The sequence below is a fragment of the Pristiophorus japonicus genome, unplaced genomic scaffold (genome assembly GCF_044704955.1).
Source record: "Pristiophorus japonicus isolate sPriJap1 unplaced genomic scaffold, sPriJap1.hap1 HAP1_SCAFFOLD_2784, whole genome shotgun sequence".
Lineage (NCBI taxonomy): Eukaryota > Metazoa > Chordata > Chondrichthyes > Pristiophoridae > Pristiophorus > Pristiophorus japonicus.
The window spans coordinates 1-20,948 of NW_027252543.1; the positions used below are offsets into that span (position 1 = coordinate 1).

At 50.7% G+C, this 20,948-nt stretch overlaps 1 protein-coding gene and 1 long non-coding RNA gene across 2 annotated transcripts; one reads left to right on the top strand and one right to left on the bottom strand.

The window, feature by feature from the left end:
• Positions 1-1,069: 1,069 nt before the first annotated feature.
• LOC139247664 (uncharacterized) lies at positions 1,070-5,848 on the top strand. The gene is made up of 2 exons (XR_011590953.1): positions 1,070-1,321; positions 5,120-5,848. It is a non-coding gene; the product is annotated as an uncharacterized lncRNA (long non-coding RNA).
• A 2,738-nt stretch (positions 5,849-8,586) lies between these two features.
• Positions 8,587-20,424, bottom strand: LOC139247663 (nipped-B-like protein; the record flags this gene model as incomplete). Its single annotated transcript, XM_070871751.1, has 3 exons — positions 8,587-9,587; positions 13,016-13,195; positions 20,250-20,424. Coding segments are annotated over 3 exons (721 nt in total), but the record flags the coding sequence as incomplete, so codon positions are not given.
• Between the last annotated feature and the right edge of the window lie 524 nt (positions 20,425-20,948).

Here is a 20,948-nt window from a genome sequence, read left to right on the forward strand (position 1 = left end):
CCCGCACAAGAGATTGGTGTGCAAAATTAAAGCACATGGTATTGGGGGTAATGTACTGATGTGGATAGAGAACTGGTTGGCAGACAGGAAGCAGAGAGTCGGGATAAACGGGTCCTTTTCAGAATGGCAGGCAGTGACTAGTGGGGTGCCGCAGGGCTCAGTGCTGGGACCCCAGCTATTTACAATATACATTAATGATTTAGATGAAGGAATTAAGTGTAATATCTCCAAGTTTGCAGATGACACTAAACTGGGTGGCGGTGTGAGCTGTGAGGAGGACGCTAAGAGGCTGCAGGGTGACTTGGACAGGTTAGGTGAGTGGGCAAATGCATGGCAGATACAGTTATAATGTGGATAAATGTGAGGTTATCCACTTTGGTGGCAAAAACACAAAGACAGAATATTATCTGAATGGTGACAGATTAGGAAAAGAGGAGGTGCAACGAGACCTGGGTGTCATGGTTCATCAGTCATTGAAGGTTGGCATGCAGGTACAGCAGGCGGTGAAGGCAAATGGAATATAGACCTTTGTAGCTAGGGGATTTGAGTATAGGAGCAGGGAGGTCTTACTGCAGTTGTACAGGGCCTTGGTGAGGCCTCACCTGGAATATTGTGTTCAGTTTTGGTCTAACCTGAGGAAGAACGTTCTTGCTATTGAGGGAGTGCAGCGAAGGTTTACCAGACTGATTCCCGGGATGGCAGGACTGACATATGAATAAAGACTGGATTGACTGGGCTTATATTCACTGGACTTTGGAGGAATGAGAGGGGATCTCATAGAAACATATAAAATTCTGACGGGACCGGACAGGTTAGATGCAGGAAGAATGTTCCCGATGTTGGGGAAGTCCAGAACCAGGGGACACAGTCTAAGGATAAGGGGTAAGCCATTTAGGACTGAGATGAGGAGAAACTTCTTCACCCAGAGAGTGGTGAACCTGTGGAATTCCCTGCCGCAGAGAGTTGTTGATGCCATTTCATTGGATATATTCAAGAGGGAGTTAGATATGGCCCTTACGGCTAAAGGGATCAAGGGGTATGGAGAGAAAGCAGGAAAGGGGTACTGAAGGAATGATCAGCCATGATCTTATTGAATGGTGGTGCAGGCTCGAAGGGCCGAATGGCCGAATCCTGCACCTATTTTCTGTGTTTCTCCCTTCCTCTCATCTCTCATTTCTTTTCTAGCTTCCTCCAAGTACTCGCGCTCGAGCAGTCGGCCGGAGAGAGATTGTATGGAGCTACTTCAGGATCCCGAGCCCATGGATTTCAATGCTGACTCATTTACTGATGATGCCCCTGACCAGAACTCTGAGCTGGGAAGGTACCGAGCCCTGGGGCAATACTGGGGGAGGGGCAGGGGGAGGGAGGGGTGATAGTGGTACCGAGCCCTGGGGCAATACTGGGGGAGGGGCAGGGGGAGGGAGGGGTGATAGTGGTACCGAGCCCTGGGGCAATACTTGGGGGTGGGGTAGGAGCGGGGAGAGAGGGGGTGGTGATGGGCCCGGGGCAATACTGGGTGAGGGGCAGGGGGAGGGGGGGTGATGGTGGTACCGAGCCCTGGGGCAATACTGAGGGGAGGGGCAGGGAGGGGGTGTTACCGAGCCCAGGGCAATACTGAGGGGAGGGGCAGGGAGGGGGTGTTACCGAGCCCGGGGCAATACTGAGGGGAGGGGCAGGGAGGGGGTGTTACCGAGCCCAGGGCAATACTGGGGGGAGGGGAGAGAGGGGGTGGTGATGGGCCCGGGGCAATGCTGGGGGGTGGGAGGGGGGGGGGAGAGGGGGTGGTGATGGGCCCGGGGCAATGCTGGGGGGTGGGAGGGGGGGGGAGAGGGGGTGGTGATGGGCCCGGGGCAATGCTGGGGGGGGAGAGGGGGTGGTGATGGGCCCGGGGCAATGCTGGGAGGGGGGGGGAGAGGGGGTGGTGATGGGCCCGGGGCAATGCTGGGGGGGGGGAGAGGGGGTGGTGATGGGCCCGGGGCAATGCTGGGGGGGGGAGAGGGGGGGGTGGAGAGGGGGTGGTGATGGGCCCGGGGCAATGCTGGGGGTTGGGAGGGGGGGGTGGAGAGGGGGTGGTGATGGGCCCGGGGCAATGCTGGGGGGTGGGAGGGGGGGGTGGAGAGGGGGTGGTGATGGGCCCGGGGCAATGCTGGGGGGGTGAGAGGGGGTGGTGATGGGCCCGGGGCAATGCTGGGGGGGGAGAGGGTGGGGGGAGAGGGGGTGGTGATGGGCCCGGGGCAATGCTGGGGGTTGGGAGGGGGGGGTGGAGAGGGGGTGGTGATGGGCCCGGGGCAATGCTGGGGGGCTCCTTGGCAGCTGAGATTGGTCAGGGTATTGCTGGGGTCAGTCTGCTGTTAATCTCCCGAGTCACAGTCTGAGGTTAGGGACTTGAGGGACTTGAGTTACCCGGAGAGACGGGAGAAGCTGGGGTTGTTCTCCTTCAGAGGAGATTTGATGGAGGTGTTCAAAATCCTGAGGGGTCCGGACAGAATAGAGAGAGAGAGAGACTGTTCCCATTGGTGGAAGGGTCGAGAACCACAGGACACACATGAAACACAAAAGGTTAATATGCAGGTACAGCAAGTGATCAGGAAGGCCAATGGTATCTTGGCCTTTATTGTAAAGGGGATGGAGTATAAAAGCAGGGAAGTCTTGCTCCAGTTATACAGGGTATTGGTGAGGCCACACCTGGAGTACTGCGTGCAGGTTTGGTTTCCATATTTACGAAAGGATATACTTGCTTTGGAGGCAGTTCAGAGAAGGTTCACTCGGTTGATTCCGGGGATGAGGGGGTTGACTTATGAGGAAAGGTTGAGGAGGTTGGGCCTCTACTCATTGGAATTCAGAAGAATGAGAGGTGATCTTATCGAAACGTATAAGATTATGAGGGTGCTCGACAAGGTGGATGCAGAGAGGATGTTTCCACTGATGGGGGAGACTAGAACTAGGGGGCATGGTCTTAGAATAAGGGGCCGCCCATTTAAAACTGAGATGAGGAGGAATTTCTTCTCTGAGGGTTGTAAATCTGGAATTCTCTGCCTCAGAGAGCTGTGGAAGCCGGGACATTGAATAAATTTAAGAGAGAGAGAGACAGTTTCTTAACTGATAAGGGGTTATGGGGAGCGGGCGGGGAAGTGGAGCTGGGTCCGTGATCGGATTGAATGGCATGGCAACTCCTGCTCCTATTTCTTATAGAAGGTGATTGGCAGAAGAACCAAAGGCGACATGAGGAAAACCTTTTTATGCAGCAAGAATAGGCGATGGATACAGATTCACTTGAGCCTTTCAAAGGGGAATTGGATTAATACTTGGGAGAAAAAATTTACAGGGGTATGGGGAAAGAGCCGGGGATTGGGAATAAGTGGGTTATCCACTTTGGGGGCAAAAACACGAAGGCAGAATATTATCTGAATGGCGGCAGATTAGGAAAAGGGGAGGTGCAACGAGACCTGGGTGTCATGGTTCATCAGTCATTGAAAGTTGGCATGCAGGTACAGCAGGCGGTGAAGAAGGCAAATGGTATGTTGGCCTTCATAGCTCGGGGATTTGAGTATAGGAGCAGGGAGGTGTTGCTGCAGTTGTACAGGGCCTTGGTGAGGCCTCACCTGGAATATTGTGTTCAGTTTTGGTCTCGTAATCTGAGGAAAGACGTTCTTGCTATTGAGGGAGTGCAGCGAAGGTTCACCAGACTGATTCATTTTTTTCATGGTGACTTTCATTTCTATGTCCAAAATAAGGGTTATGCTAAATTCTTAAAATTACATATTTAGCATAAGCATGATTACATTTATTCATTGAATACTTTTATGTCTTTTAATGCCCTCATTAAAGTTTTTACTTGAAGGATTCAGCCATGTTAAGTTGATATATTTACATTTTTGAATTGATTTTGGATTATGCAGTCTGAACGTGTGCAATGTATCTAATTGTCATGAAATGAATAGGAAAGTAGGATGAAAGGAGGAAAACTGGTTGAAGCAGAGGGAGCCTCTTAGCTTCTTGCAATTCACCTTAGGCACTGACAGCAAGAATGTCCTAACCTGAGGAAGGACATTCTTGCTATTGAGGGAGTGCAGCGAAGGTTCACCAGACTGATTCCCGGGATGGCGGGACTGACCTATCAAGAAAGACTGGATCAACTGGGCTTGTATTCACTGGAGTTCAGAAGAATGAGAGGGGACCTCATAGAAACGTTTAAAATTCTGACGGGGTTAGACAGGTTAGATGCAGGAAGAATGTTCCCAATGTTGGGGAAGTCCAGAACCAGGGGTCACAGTCTAAGGATAAGGGGTAAGCCATTTAGGACCGAGATGAGGAGAAACTTCTTCACCCAGAGAGTGGTGAACCTGTGGAATTCTCTACCACAGAAAGTAGTTGAGGCCAATTCACTAAATATATTCAAAAAGGAGTTAGATGAAGTCCTTACTACCAGGGGGATCAAGGGGTATGGCGAGAAAGCAGGAAGGGGGTACTGAAGTTGCATGTTCAGCCATGAACTCATTGAATGGCGGTGCAGGCTAGAAGGGCCGAATGGCCTACTCCTGCACCTATTTTCTATGTTTCTATGTTTTCTATGTTTCCCGGGATGGCAGGACTGACATATGAGTGGAGACTGGATCGACTGGGCCTTTATACACTGGAGTTTAGAAGGATGAGAGGGGATCTCATAGAAATGTATAAAATTCTGATGGGACTGGACAGGTTAGATGCAGGAAGAATGTTCCCGATGTTGGGGAAGTCCAGAACCAGGGGTCACAGTCTGAGGTTAAGGGGTAAGCCATTTAGGACCGAGATGAGGAGAAACTTCTTCACCCAGAGAGTGGTGAACCTGTGGAATTCCCTGCCGCAGAGAGTTGTTGATGCCAGTTCATTGGATATATTCAAGAGGGAGTTAGATATGGCCCTTACTGCTAAAGGGATCAAGGGGTATGGAGAGAAAGTGGGAAAGGGGTACTGAGGGAATGATCAGCCATGATCGTATTGAATGGTGGTGCAGGCTCGAAGGGCTGAATGGCCCACTCCACCTATTTTCTGTTTCTCAGACCTGGCGCAGGCTCAATGGGCCTGTAATATTGTACGATTGGTTCGTGCTGAGCTCTGACCCTGTTCCCTCTCCCTGCAGGTACCAGCCGAGTGGGCGATATCTCTCGATGTCCCGCAGCCGAATCTTCGATGATGTCTGAGTGACGGTTTGGGTCGGTTCCACGGATCTGCATTCCCTGTGAGGATAACCCACCATCCACACTCTCTGCAACACTCGGGGGTATCACCTGCTGGGGGGAGGGAGCCTGTGTGCTGCCCCCCCGATAGCTCTCTATTTCAGCCCCTCTTTATCTGAACAGATTTCCACCAGGGCCTTTCATTTATTTTAATTTCTCAACCATTACCAAAAAATACCCAACTAACTGCTTAATTATCTTCTGGCCGTTTGTGGGACCTCGCTGCACAAATTGGTGCGTTTCCCACATTACAACAGTAACTACACTTCGGAACATGAAAAGGGAAAAAATATGACATAAATGCAAGTTCCCCCCCGGCTGTTGCACCATTGTTGGTCGGTGCTCCCCCTCACCCCGTAATACCGCTTAAACCCCCCCCGTGTTATTCCGATACCCTTCAGCGGCCTGCTGATATTTGCTGCTTGTATTTGGGTGGGTGAGGGTCCCGGGGCCAAGCACTTCCTCACACTAGTTTTGCTATTGCACTTTTCTCTTCTTGGAATGAAGGATGCATTGTGGACCAGTAATGTCTGATGAAGGTCTGTAATAGTCTGATTGGTGTTCATGTATCTGGGTGTAAAGAATCACTGTAATTTATTGGGTGTATTTAATAAAGGGAGTGACTGCCTGAACACTTGTCCCTGTCCAGTGTTGTTCTTTGGTTTCTGTAACTCTGATTTTGAGGTAGTTTATACATTCCCCACAAGGCTGCAATGAACCCACTGCACATACCAGGTCTGCACACTGAATTGCAGTGGTTCCCTATCCCTTATCAAGGCCAAATACTGACCAGCACCACCCTCTCCACTCCTCCCAGTTTGAGTATAAAAACAATGATTGAAACTGCAGACTTCATTCAACCAGGAACCTCTGCAGGATGATCGCTGGGAAGCAGTGAAAACTGAGTGGATCACAGAGTGATCAGCACATTAACATTCACACCACACATTAACTAGGAGTTGGCCATTTGACCCCGTGAGCCTGCTCCGCCATTTAATATCATGGCTGATCTGATCAAGGACTCCACTCCACTTCCCCCCCTGCTCCTCATAACCCTTCACTCCCTTGTCGCTCAAAAATCTGTCTACCTCAGCCTTAAATTTATTCAATGACCCAGCCTCCACAGCTCTCTGGGGCAGAGAATTCCACAGATACACGACCCTCAGAGGAAATTTCTCATCTCCATTTTAAATGTGGCCCTTATTCTAAGACCATGCCCCCTAGTTCTAGTCTTCCCCCATCAGTGGAAACATCCTCTCTGCATCCACCTTGTCAAGCCCCCTCATAATCTTATACGTTTCGATAAGATCACCTCTCATTCTTCTGAATTCCAATGAGTTAAGGCCCAACCTCCTCAACCTTTCCTCATAAGTCAACCCCCTCATCCCCGGAATCAACCGCGTGAACCTTCTCTGAACTGCCTCCAAAGCAAGTATATCCTTTCGTAAATATGGAAACCAAAACTGCACGCAGTACTCCAGGTGTGGCCTCACCAATACCCTGTATAACTGGAGCAAGACTTCCCTGCTTTTATACTCCATCCCCTTTGCAATAAAGGCCAAGATCCCATTGGCCTTCCTGATCACTTGCTGTACCTGCATACTAACCTTTTGTGTTTCATGCACAAGTACCCCCAGGTCCCTCTGTACTGCAGCACTTTGCAATCTTTCTCCATTTAAATAATAACTAACCGTTTTATTATTTCTGCCAAAGTGGATAACCTCACACTTTCCCATGTTATACTCCATCTGCCAGATTTTTGTCCACTCACTTAGCCTGTCTATATCCCTTTGCAGATTATTTGTGTCCTCCTCACATTGCTTTACCACCCATCTTTGTATCATCAGCAAACCTGGCTACATTGCACAAGTGTCAGATAATGCCCATCTCTGAACAAGAGAACATTTAACCACCTCCCCATGACATTGTGACATTACCATGGCCACATCATCCTGTGGCAACAAGAGGTCAGAGGCTGGGTAATCTGTGGCTCTACAAGGCACAAGTCAGGAGTGTGATGGAATATTCTCCACTTGCCTGGATGAGTTGCAGCTCAACCAACACAAGAAGCTCGACTCCAGCCCGGGCCCCCCATCCACCACCTTCAACACTCACTCCCTCCACCACAGTGGCTGCAGTGTGTACCATCTACAAGATGCACTGCAGCAACTCGCCAAGGCTTCTTGGGCAGCACCTCCCAAACTCATGACCTCTACCACCTAGAAGGGCAGCAGGCGCATAGGGGGGAATTTATAGGTGGTGGTGTTCCTAAGTCACACACCACCCTGACATGGAACTATATTGCTGTTCCTTTATTGTCACTGGGTCAAACAGGAAGGCAGCTCACCACCACCTTCTCAGGAACAATTAGGGATGGGTAATAAATGCCGGCCTTGCCAGCGACACCCACATCCCAGGAACGAATAAAAAACGTGGATTACAGAATGATTAGCGTTACGATTTTTAAAACCAGGAATTTATCTTTGATCTTTGGGTGTAGCCTAAGAGTACTCCCCAAACACTCGCACTGCGTCACTGCTTGTTATGGGTGAATGAGTAGGCTACTTATAATTTGTGCTTAAGACTTGGAATTGAAGTTTAACCAAATGTTTTGTACCCATCCAAAAATCAAACGGGTCTTACTGTTCAGCTTTTAATTGTTGTTGGAGGTTGTTTATATTCAACCTCCAAGATCCCCACTGCCCAGGATGAGGGAAACATTGAAACCCAACTCTCCCCTGAACTTTTCATTTTACAAGAATGATTTCCCGAAACCGTGAATTTTTGCCACTGTCCTTTCCGAATGGTTTCCACAGATGAGGGACCGAGTGCTCGCCTCGATCATGATGCTGTTGACTCGATTTCGCCCAACTCTTCACCTATCAACTACTTGGCCCCAGGTTCAGGCGAGACTAATGAGAGTCTGGACACAGCCCTGGCACACTGGCTAAGCTGGAGGCAGACACTCCCTGACCAGCACACGATGGCCCTGATGGCCAAGGCTGGCAGCCCTGCGACAAACTGGGTCGAGACCAGTGACAACACAAGGCCAGCCCAATCACCATACATTTTACAGGTTGGTATCTACAGTACTCATAAAATGAGATGTACAAAGGTTCCAATTTCCTTGTCTGGCTGCTCATTTTCAATAGGTGTACCCAAGATGAAATGTGCTTTCAATCAGGTGAGCACAGACAGGTGAAGGAGGGGGCGATGGAATATCATTCAAAGGGAAGGGTGTGGTAATGAAGAAAGCAACACAGCAGGTTGGTGCTCTTTGCAGAATTTGTTAGCAGCACGGAGGAAATGCAAACCTCTTGCACATCCACTCGACATGAAAAACACAACCAACTGGAAACAGACAGGTAACAAAGAGAGGTAAAAAATTTATTGCAGTATTTGTTCCACCAGTTTGTTTTTGCTGGGGATCCCTTTTTTCTTGTTTTGCCAGAGTGACCCGAATACATTTAAAATCTACATTTACAAAACAAAAAAATCAAATAAAATCTCCTCCTGTGTCGGTCACAGATACTGCATGCTTTCATTAGAATAAATTATACCCAGCACAGTCTGGCATTGTACATCCTGTAAAATAACTTCTCTCTGGAACTTCTGCTACACTAAAGAAAGCCATTGCTAGGTTAAACTCCAAGAACACTTTATTAAGAACATTAACAGACTAAATTCCAACATTCACTTAACTTTTATTTTTAAACAGAATTCTTTTTCCAAGATATAAACAATTTTTTGTTTTGTTAAACTATAATACAGTGGGAGTTTAAAATCAATGGAGAAGATTTGGCTGTACAACAGCGAAGGGAGCTCCCACAGGAAAATGATATCTGACAATCGCTCCTTCCTCTCGTCTGTCTCCGTGTCTGGATCCCAGTACAGAGTTGTTCAGACTGTGAAACCATCCATTTTGTAAGTGTTGCCAGAATGTGGTCTTTTAGCCCCAAGTTAATTCTCCTCACTGCTGTGAATTTGGCTGCAGTTTTAGTTGTGTTAGCAAGAAGAGCCTTCCTTTGCTGCGTACAGCGATCGTAAAGTCTGAACAACTTTGTTAGTCAGCTTATTTGCACTTGTCAGGGCTATTTTCTTGTAAATAATGTCCGACTCTTTGATACTGTCGACCCAAGGCACCAGCTTGCGGCCTTCCCTCCGTTTAGCCTCTGTCCAAGAGCCGCTGTATGAACCGGCCATCCAATGCACACTGTAACCAGTGTTGGTCTTTTGCACAACTCTGGCAATCTGTGGTCTGTCTTTATACTTAGGGCAGCAAATGGCAATCACATCCATCGCTTCCACAGCCTCGTGCATCTGGGCACCCAGGTCCCCCGCGTCAGACAGTCGTTTGGATCTTCTGGTTGCCTGGGAGAAGATTGGAAAGAGAAGTGATTAGTTGATGGATCTGTGCCAGAGGTAGAGGTGACAGGGTGTGTGAGTGACAGCATTGGACCAGGACAGGGACAGGTGACTGTGAGTGACAGCATTAGAGCGGGAGGTGTACAGGCGGCAGTGAGTGACAGCATTAGAGCGGGAGGTGTACAGGCGGCAGTGACAGCATTGGACCAGGACAGGCGGCAGTGACAGTGACAGCATTAGAGCGGGAGAGGTACAGGCGACAGTGTGAGAGTGACTAACTCGATTGAATTTTGAGAGGAGGTAACCGGGGGGTTGATGAGGGCAGTGTGTATGATGTAGGGATATATAAATTTTAGCAAAGCTTTTGATAAGGTCCCACATGGCAGACTGGTCACGAAGGTTAAAGCCCCTGGGATCCAGGGCAAAGGGACAAGTTGGATCCAAAATTGGCTCAGAGGCAGGAAGCAAAGGGTATTGGTCGATAGGTGTTTGTGTGACTGGAAGGCTGTTTCCAGTGGGATTTTGGAGGGCCCAGTACTGGGTCCCTTGCTTTTTCCGGATTGCAGGAGGATATCAATGTACTGGTCAGGTGGGCAGAACAGTGGCAAATGGAATTCAATCCGGAGAAGTGTGAGGTAATGCATGTGGGGAGGGCTAACAAGGCAAGGGAATACATGATAAATGGTGGGACACTGAGAAGTGTAGAGGAACAGAGGGACCTGGGAGTGCAGGTCCACAGATCCCTGAAGGTAGCAGGCCAGGTAGATAAGGTGGTTAAGAAGGCATACGGGATACTTGCCTTAATTGGCCGAGGCAGGGAATACAAGAGCAGGAGGTTATGCTTGAACTGTATAAAACACTGGTTAGGCCACAGCTGGAGTACTGCGTGCAGTTCTGGTCACCACATTACAGGAAGGATGTGATTGCACTGGAGAGGGTACAGAGGAGATTTACCAGGATGTTGCCGGGACTGGAGAATTTTAGTTTATGAGGAAAGATTGGATAGGCTGGGGTTGTTTTTCTTGGAACAGAGGAGGCTGAGGGGAGACCTGATTGAGGTGTATAAAATTGAGGGGCCTGTTTCCCTTGGCAGAGGGGTCAACAACCAGGGGGCATAGATTTACAGTAATTGGGGGGAGGTTTAGAGGGGATTTGAGGGGGTGGTGGGGTCTGGAACTCACGGCCTGAAAGGGTGGTAGAGGCAGAAACCCTCACCACATTTAAACAGTACCTGGATGTGCTCCTGAAGTGCTGTAACCCACAGGGCTACGGACCGAGAGCTGGAAAGTGGGATTAGGCTGGGTAGCTCTTGGTCGGCCGGCGCGGACACGATGGGCCGGAATGGCCTCCTCCCGTGCTGTAAATTTCTATCATTGTATGAATGACAGCAGGGCCTGGGAGCGGGTCGCACTCTCATTCCCAGGTGGCCTGGGAAGCGGTGTGAGAAGGGAACCTGAAGAATGTAATCCACTGAGCACCTTGCCCTCCTGTTCGAAAGGCCAAGGGCATCAACCAGCTCGACATCGTGAGCAATGGTAAACAGATAATGAACTGCTTCGTACCACGGTACTTGGGGATTGCTGATCACCAGTACACCGCGGTGCTACTGTATCAAATTCTCACACTCCATCAGGAAGTCTCACATGCAAGCACAAACCAACAGGGAAAGTTCTGGGATAAATCTAACCAGGCCCGACGACAGACACTTTACAATCCGGGTCAGTCGGAAAATGCTAGGACTGCACAGCATGTCATCACCCACATCACGGGGTCCACCCGAACCGGGACACCCCCTCCCCCCTCACATCACGGGGTCCACCCGAACCGGGACACCCCCTCCCCCCCCCTCACATCACAGGGTCCACCCGAACCGGGACACCCCACATCACAGGGTCCACCCGAACCGGGACACCCCCTCCCCCTCACATCACGGGATCCACCCGAACCGGGACACCCCCTCCCCCCTCACATCACGGGATCCACCCGAACCGGGACACCCCCTCCCCCCTCACATCACGGGATCCACCCGAACCGGGACACCCCCTCCCCCCTCACATCACGGGATCCACCCGAACCGGGACACCCCCTCCCCCCTCATATCACGGGATCCACCCGAACCGGGACCCCCCCTCCCCCTCACATCACGGGATCCACCCGAACCGGGACACCCCCTCCCCCTCCACATCACGGGATCCACCCGAACCGGGACACCCCCTCCCCCCTCACATCACGGGATCCACCCGAACCGGGACCCCCCCTCCCCCTCACATCACGGGATCCACCCGAACCGGGACACCCCCTCCCCCTCCCCCTCACGGGATCCACCCGAACCGGGACACCCCCTCCCCCTCCACATCACGGGATCCACCCGAACCGGGACACCCCCTCCCCCCTCACATCACGGGATCCACCCGAACCGGGACACCCCCTCCCCCCCTCACATCACGGGATCCACCCGAACCGGGACACCCCCTCCCCCCTCACATCACGGGATCCACCCGAACCGGGACACCCCCTCCCCCCTCACATCACGGGATCCACCCGAACCGGGACACCCCCTCCCCCCCTCACATCACGGGGTCCACCCGAACCGGGACACCCCCTCCCCCCTCACATCACGGGATCCACCCGAACCGGGACACCCCCTCCTCCCTCACATCACAGGGTCCATCCGAACCGGGACACCCCCTCCCCCTCCACATCACGGGATCCACCCGAACCGGGACACCCCCTCCCCCTCACATCACAGGGTCCACCCGAACCGGGACACCCCCTCCCCCTCCACATCACGGGATCCACCCGAACCGGGACACCCCCTCCCCCTCCACATCACGGGGTCCACCCGAACCGGGACACCCCCTCCCCCTCACATCACAGGGTCCACCCGAACCGGGACACCCCCTCCCCCTCCACATCACGGGATCCACCCGAACCGGGACACCCCCTCCCCCTCCACATCACGGGATCCACCCGAACCGGGACACCCCCTCCCCCTCACATCACAGGGTCCATCCGAACCGGGACACCCCCTCCCCCCTCACATCACGGGATCCACCCGAACCGGGACACCCCCTCCCCCCTCACATCACGGGATCCACCCGAACCGGGACACCCCCTCCCCCCCTCACATCACGGGATCCACCCGAACTGGGACACCCCCTCCCCCTCCACATCACGGGGTCCACCCGAACACAGACAGGCAGAAATCCCTCCCTCCCTCCCGTGACTCTGGGGCATTTGCTGATATTTCAGATTTTCAGTTACGTACTCCTGGGGACACTTAAGGCAGATGCTGTTTTTAATATAGACTCGGGTACGGAAGTGAACCCAAAACAGAAGGCAGGCAAATGAGGAGAAATGCAACGGAGCAGGATTTAGTTTCGAGGTATGTGGGTGATCAGGCAGCAAACACCAACTGCTGTGGGTTTCCTTACAATGCCTCCGCCTGTTCGCTCCTCTCCATCACTCTCCTCATCATCAGTGTCGGCGTTGTTCTTCGGGCTACTGCCCCCCAGCAGAGCATTGATCGCTTTATTCCGAGCTGCAGTGCTGGCAGACACTTCTCCATCCTCATCCTCTTCATCAGGATCCAAGTGTTCCATCAGCGTCTTGAACTGAAAGAAAATTATATATAAAGTAATAATAATCTATACATTTAAACATTTGCAAATGACACAAAACAGGGAGGTGGATAGTAACAGACTCTTTATTCATTCTTGGGATGTGGGCATCGCTGGCAAGGCCAGCATTTATTGCCCATCCCTAATCACCCTCGAGAAGGTGGTGAGCCGCCTTATACAACGCAGTGTCTCGCTGGGCCATTTCACGGGGCAGTTAAGAGTCAACCACAATGCTGTGGATCTGGAGTCACCTATCGGCCAGACCGGGTAAGGTGGGCAGATTTCCTTCCCTGAAGGACATTAGTGAAGCAGATAGGTTTTTATGACAATCCGGTAGTTTCACGGTCACCATTACCAATACTGGCTCTTTATTGCAGATTTATTTAATGAACTGAAATTAAATTCCCCAGCTGCCGTGGTGGGATTTGAACCCATGTCTCCGGATCATTGGTCCAGGCCTCGGGATTACTGGTCCAGTGACGTAGACACTGGGCTAACGAACCCCCCAGGAGAACTTCAGGACACGCACAGTCTGGGGGAATGGGCGGACACGGGGCAGATGAAATTTAACACAGAAAAGTGCAAAGTGATATATTTTGGTAGGAAGAATGAGGAGAGGCAATATAAACTGAAGGGTACAATCCTAAAGGGGGTGCAGGAACAGAGAGACCTGGGGGTATATGGGCACAAATCGTTCAACGTGACAGGACAGGGTGAGAAGGCTGTTCAAAAAAGCTTGTGGGATCCTGGATTTTATTAATAGAGGCACCAAGTACAAAGAAAAGAAGTTCTACTCAACTTTTATAAAACACTGATTGGGCCTCAGCTGCAGTACTGTGTTCAATTCCGGGCACGCGGGAGAAAGGAATAGAAAGCTTTTTATTGCAGATTTATTTAATGAAGTGAATTTAAATTCCCCAGCTGCCACGGTGGGATTTGAACCCAAGTCCCTGGATCACTGGTCCAGTAACATAAGCACTATGCTGCCATATCCTGTGGTGCTGTAAGCATTGGGGATGGGAGACATACCTTTCAGTGCCAAGGTATCGGGAATCCATGGCTTGTGGGCCAGTGACAACAACTTGAATTTATATAGCGCCGTTAACATAGCTAAACGTCCCAAGGTGCTTCACACCGAGCCACGCAGGGGGAAATTAGGACAGGTGACCAAAGGCTTGGTCAAAGATGGAGGTTGTAAGGAGTAGAGAGAGGGGGAGAGGTTGAGGGAGGGAATTCCAGACATGCTTTTGGTGCACTTCCCAAGTCCCAAACACAGGTGCAGGTTTGTTATCTTGTGACTACGTTAACTTCAAAGAAAAACCATTCATCGTCTCTTCCCCACCTCCAAGGATCATCAGACAACTGACAAAGAGTATGTGCATGTCGGAGCCCCTCCTTGGGGGACGGGGAGACAGCAGGTATACCACATGCTGCTCCCCTCCTGGCTGACATGCACCGTACCCTGTACTCGTGGTGACTCCACTAACAGCAAATGGTGACAGGCAGTGAGCTCTGGCAGGTAGCACGGTTCAGCATCACTTGGCCCAAGTCTCCGTTTCCTCATCAACTGTACGATGGATACCTGCGTTCAGCGAGGTGGACAGACCGACAGGACACTTTGTGCCACCAACCCTTTCCTAGATCATCACAGGAGGGATTCTGACTGTGAGGCCGACTCCTCCCCTTCAGGAACTCAGCGATAGCTCAGTATAACTTCCTGCAACCGTTTCCACGCTTTGTCACAAATCTACTGCACAGCCGAGTCCCAAATCTCACGGCACGAAACACACTTTGCATGTCGAGGAGTTCCAAACCACAGAGAACGGTTTGATGCCTGTCTTATACACAAGCTTAATCTGAATTGGGATTTTTGAAGTCATTAATGACAAAGACCCAAGAGCCTTTACCCCTCAGCACAGAAAGCATTCAAGCTAAAGTGGGCACCCACCGTGACACCCAGCTACTGACATGAACAAATGGGATAAATACCTGCAAGAGCCCCTCTTTGTAATACCTCAATGGTGGCATCCACCATCATAGCACAGTGGTTGAGGAAAGTGAAGCGTCCTCGAGATCTTCCCGCGCTGCCAGCCAATACATGAAGGCATGAGTAGGCGGGAATGTATGTTGGAGAAATTGATGGGATTGAAGGCCGATAAATCCCCAGGGTCTGATAGTCTGCATCCCAGAGTACTTAAGGAGGTGGTCCTAGAAATAGTGGATGCATTGGTGATCATTTTCCAACAGTCTATCGACTCTGGATCAGTTCCCATGGACTGGAGGGTAGCTAATGTAACACCACTTTTTAAAAAAGGAGGGAGAGAGAAAGTGGGTAATTAAGCCTGACATCAGTAGTGGGGAAAATGTTGGAATCGATTATTAAAGATGAAACAGCAGTGCATTTGGAAAGCAGTGACAGGATCGGTCCAAGTCAGCATGGATTTATGAAAGGGAAATCATGCTTGACAAATATTCTAGAATTTTTTGAGGATGTAACCAGCAGAGTGGACAAGGGAGAACCAGTGGATGTGGTGTATTTGGACTTTCAAAAGGCTTTTGACAAGGTCCCACACAAGAGATTGGTGTGCAAAATTAAAGCACATGGTATTGGGGGTAATGTACTGACGTGGATAGAGAACTGGATGGCAGACAGGAAGCAGAGAGTCGGGATAAACGGGTCCTTTTCAGAATGGCAGGTGGAGTGCCGCAGGGCTCAGTGCTGGGACCCCAGGTCTTTACAATATACATTAATGATTTAGATGAAAGAATTGAGTGTAATATCTCCAAGTTTGCAGATGACACTAAACTGGGTGGCGGTGTGAGCTGTGAGGGGGATGCTAAGAGGCTGCAGGGTGACTTGGACAGGTTAGGTGAGTGGGCAAATTGCATGACAGATGCAGTATAATGTGGATAAATGTGAGGTTATCCACTTTGGTGGCAAAAACACGAAGGCAGAATATTATCTGAATGGCGGCAGATTAGGAAAAGGGGAGGTGCAACGAGACCTGGGTGTCATGGTTCATCAATCATTGAAAGTTGGCATGCAGGTACAGCAGGCGGTGAAGGCGGCAAATGGTATGTTGGCCTTCATAGCTAGGGGATTTGAGTATAGGAGCAGGGAGGTCTTACTGCAGTTGTACAGGGCCTTAGTGAGGCCTCACCTGGAATATTGTGTTCAGTTTTGGTCTCCTAATCTGAGGAAGGACGTTCTTGCTATTGAGGGAGTGCAGCGAAGGTTCACCAGACTAATTCCAGGGATGGCAGGACTGATATATGAGGAGAGACTGGATCGACTGGGCCTTTATACACTGCAGTTTAGAAGGATCTCATAGAAACATATTCACTGGAGTTTAAAAGAATGAGAGGGGATCTCATAGAAACATATAAAATTCTGACGGGATTGGACAGGTTAGATGCAGGAAGAATGTTCCCAATGTTGGGGAAGTCCAGAACCAGGGAACATAGTCTAAGGATAAGGGGTAAGCCATTTAGGACTGAGATGAGGAGAAACTTCTTCACCCAGAGAGTTGTTAACCTGTGGAATTCCCTGCCGCAGAGAGTTGTTGATGCCAATTTGTTGGATATATTCAAGAGGGAGTTAGATATGGCCCTTACGGCTAAAGGGATCAAGGGGTATGGAGAAAAAGAGCTCCAATCTTTGCTCATAGCCAAAATTCTCCAGTCCTGGAAACATTCTTGTAAATCTCCTCTGTACCCTCTCCAGTGCAATCACATCTTTCCTGTAATGTGGTGACCAGAACTGCACGCAGTACTCCAGCTGTAGCCTAACCAGTGTTTTACACAGTACAAGCATAACCTTCCTGCTCTTGTATTCTATGCCTTGACTAATAAAGGCAAGTATTCCATGTATCTTCTTAACCACCTTATCTACCTGGCCTGCTACCTTCAGGGATCTGTGGACCTGCACTCCCAGGTCCCTCTGTTCCTCTACACTTCTCAGTATCCTACCATTTAATGTGTATTCCCTTGCCTTGTTAGCCCTCCCCACATGCATTACCTCACACTTCTCCGGATTGAATTCCATTTGCCACTGTTCTGCCCACCTGACCAGTTCATTGATATTTTCCTGCAGTCTACAGCTTTCTTCTTCATTATCAACCACACAGCCTTTAGTGTCATCTGCAAACTTCTTAATCATAGCTTCTATATTCAAGTCTCGATCATTGATAATATACCACAAAAAGCAAGGGAAGTGGGGTCAGCGTACATGTGGAAACTGATGCTGTGTTTTTGGATGACCTTGTCGAGGGGGCAGCATGTAGATGAGGATAGATCCTCGGGGGTCACCAGGGGTAACGATGCGGGGGTGGGAAGAGAAGCCATTGCAGGAGATTCTCGAGCTACGATTAGATAGATAAGAATGGAACCAGGCGAGTGCAGTCCCACCCAGCTGGACATTGGCTGCAGACAGGTCGAGAAGGACGAGGAGAGATAGCTTACCTTTGTTACATTCACATAGGATGTCATTTGTGACTGTGATAAAAGCTGTTTTGGTTCTGTGACAAGGGCTGAAACCTGATTGGAGGAATTCAAACACGGAGTTCTGTAAAAGGTGGGCACGGATTTGGGAGGTGACTACATTCAAGGATTCGAGAGGAAAGGGAGGCTGGAGCTGGGGCAGTAGTTTGCAAGTTCTTACGAAAGCCATATCCAGCTCCTTTCTGGTTATGTGTGAGCTTCAATATCCCAAAGAACCAACGTAAGAGCCTCCGATACCAGTGAGAATCTTCAGTTGGTTTTGGTGCACTTGAACAGGAGCGTGAGTGAGCAGCCTCTGAAGGGCAGTGCCAAGGCAGCTTGGGAGCTCCTGGTTCAGATTCCCCGGACCTCACCGAGCAGATTTAGAGATTCTGAAGGAAAAGTATCCAATGCCTCCCAGGGACCCGGTTCAGGAAGGGCTTCTATCTGTGCAGCACACTTCAGTCGTTCCTTCAGCCTCGGGGAGACGGAACCTCACAAGGGTAATTGGAGGAGACCCTCAGGGTTTGTTGGATAGCAAAGGACCTGTCAAACACTGCAGACCAGGACTGACAACAGACTTCAGCCAACACAAGTGCTGGGAACATGTGTATAATTGCACAGTTTTTCTGATGAATTGTGCCCACAGATCCCACTTTGCTTCCTCAACACCCTGCATCATATTGGCCCCCTGCAGCAAGTCCCGACTGCTTTGAAGAGACAAGGATTCAAGTGTCACGTTAAAATCCCTCTGCAGTTACTTTGGTGGACGGGTGGCTTCAGTTTATGACTTTAGGTGCAAGCAAGTGGTTTGCCGCACCAGACCCTCACACAGCCCCCACCCCAGTCCCTCACACAGCCCCCACCCCAGTCCCTCACACAGCCCCCACCCCAGTCCCTCACACAGCCCCCACCCCAGTCCCTCACACAGCCCCCACCCCAGTTCCTCACACAGCCCCCACCCCAGTCCCTCACACAGCCCCCAACCCACACTCTCTCTCACACACAGCCCCCACCCCAGTCTCTCACACAGCCCCCACCCCACACTCTCTCTCACACACAGCCCCCACCCCAGTCGCTCACACAGCCCCCAACCCACACTCTCTCTCTCATTCTCACACAGCCCCCACCCCACACTCTCTCACACACAGCCCCCACCCCACACTCTCTCACACACAGCCCCCACCCCACACTATCTCTCTCTCTCTCACACGGCCCCCACCCCACACTCTTCTCTCTCACACACACAGCCCCACTCTCCCCCTCTCACACACACAGCCCCACTCTCCCCCTCTCACACACACAGCCCCACTCTCCCCCTCTCACACACACAGCCCCACTCTCCCCCTCTCACACACACAGCCCCACTCTCTCTCTCTCTCACACACACAGCCCCACTCTCCCCCTCTCACACACACAGCCCCACTCTCTCTCTCTCTCACACACACAGCCCCACTCTCTCTCTCTCTCTCTCACACACACAGCCCCACTCTCCCCCTCACACACACACAGCCCCACTCTCCCCCTCTCACACACACAGACCTACTCTCCCACACACACAGACCCGCTCTCTCTCACACACACACAGACCCGCTCTCCCCCTCTCACACACAGCCCCACACTCTCTCTCTCACACACACAGCCCCACTCTCTCTCTCTCACACACAGTCCCACACTCTCTCTCTCACATACAGACCCACTCTCTCTCTCTCACACACAGACCCACTCTCTCTCTCTCACACACAGACCCACTCTCTCTCTCACACAGACCCACTCTCTCTCTCACACAGACAGCCCCACACTCTCTCTCTCACACAGACAGCCCCACTCTCCCCCTCTCACACACAGACCCACTCTCCCCCTCTCACACACAGACCCACACTCTCTCTCACACACAGACCCACACTCTCTCTCACACACAGACCCACACTCTCTCTCACACACAGACCCACACTCTCTGAGGCAGCGAATTCTACAGATTTACAACCTCAGAGAAGAAAATCCTCTTCATCTCAGTTTTAAATGGGCGGCCCCTTATTCTAAGACCATGCCCTCTAGTTCTAGTCTCCCCCATCAGTGGAAACATCCTCTCTGCATCCACCTTGTCAAGCCCCCTCATAATCTTACACGTTTCGATAAGATCACCTCTCATTCTTCTGAATTCCAATGAGTAGAGGCCCAATCTACTCAACCTTTCCTCATGTCAACCCCCTCATCCCCGGAATCAACCGAGTGAACCTTCTCTGAACTGCCTCCAAAGCAAGTATATCCTTTCGTAAATATGGAAACCAAAACTGCACGCAGTACTCCAGGTGTGGCCTCACCAATACCCTGTATAACTGGAGCAAGACTTCCCTGCTTTTATACTCCATCCCCTTTGCAATAAAGGCCAAGATTCCATTGGCCTTCCTGATCACTTGCTGTACCTGCATACTAAAAGGAAAACGTCTTACCCAAAAATGCTGCTGGAATGGTGACATAAATGTAAAGTGGGCTGGCTCCTTGTCCGCTGAAATGGAATCTTAATCAAAATGCCTGCACTTAAAATACCCCAAAATCTGCGACTTACATCCAAGTACTGTTTGACGATGCTCCTCTTCACGGTGTCTGTGATTTCTGCATGTCCAACTCCATTTTTCAGGAAATCCAGTGTCTGCCTGGGGTTAAAGTGCACTCCTGATTTCCTGTTTACCGCTTTGTCGTACACTTTCGCAGATTCCGATGGAGAATACTTTTGGATTTTACTGGAGAGAGAAAGAAACAAGTCCTTTGAACAGAGACTCACAGCTGTAGGCTCAATGTCGAAGGGATGAGAAGCATTTGTGGACACACAAGGAAAGATGGCATGACAGAAGATAAACAGTAATGTAGATGAAGGCTATGATTCGGTCATGTTCACAACCGGCTGGGGAAATCCCCTGGCCTAGATTACAGCACAATGACGACAATTGATGGGCTGGCACTTCTCCGATTCCCTATCCTTTCTGTGGACTTAAACTTTCTCAGAGATTGAGGATAAACCTTCAGACGGCAATGTAAATCTCTGGTGGAGAATTTGACGGTGTGTAACCACAACCGTATTACACAATACCATTTCGACCATTGCCCAGTTACTGCAACTATCCAACAGACACTTAGGCCCCAGGTTTCCACACGCGGTAAAACAGGTGCCCCCCCGAGCTGGGCGCCCGTTTATCACACCCAAAACGGCGCCTGAAAAAAAATGCGCTATTCTCGAGCGCTTTGCAGCTCGATCGTTGCTTGGCAC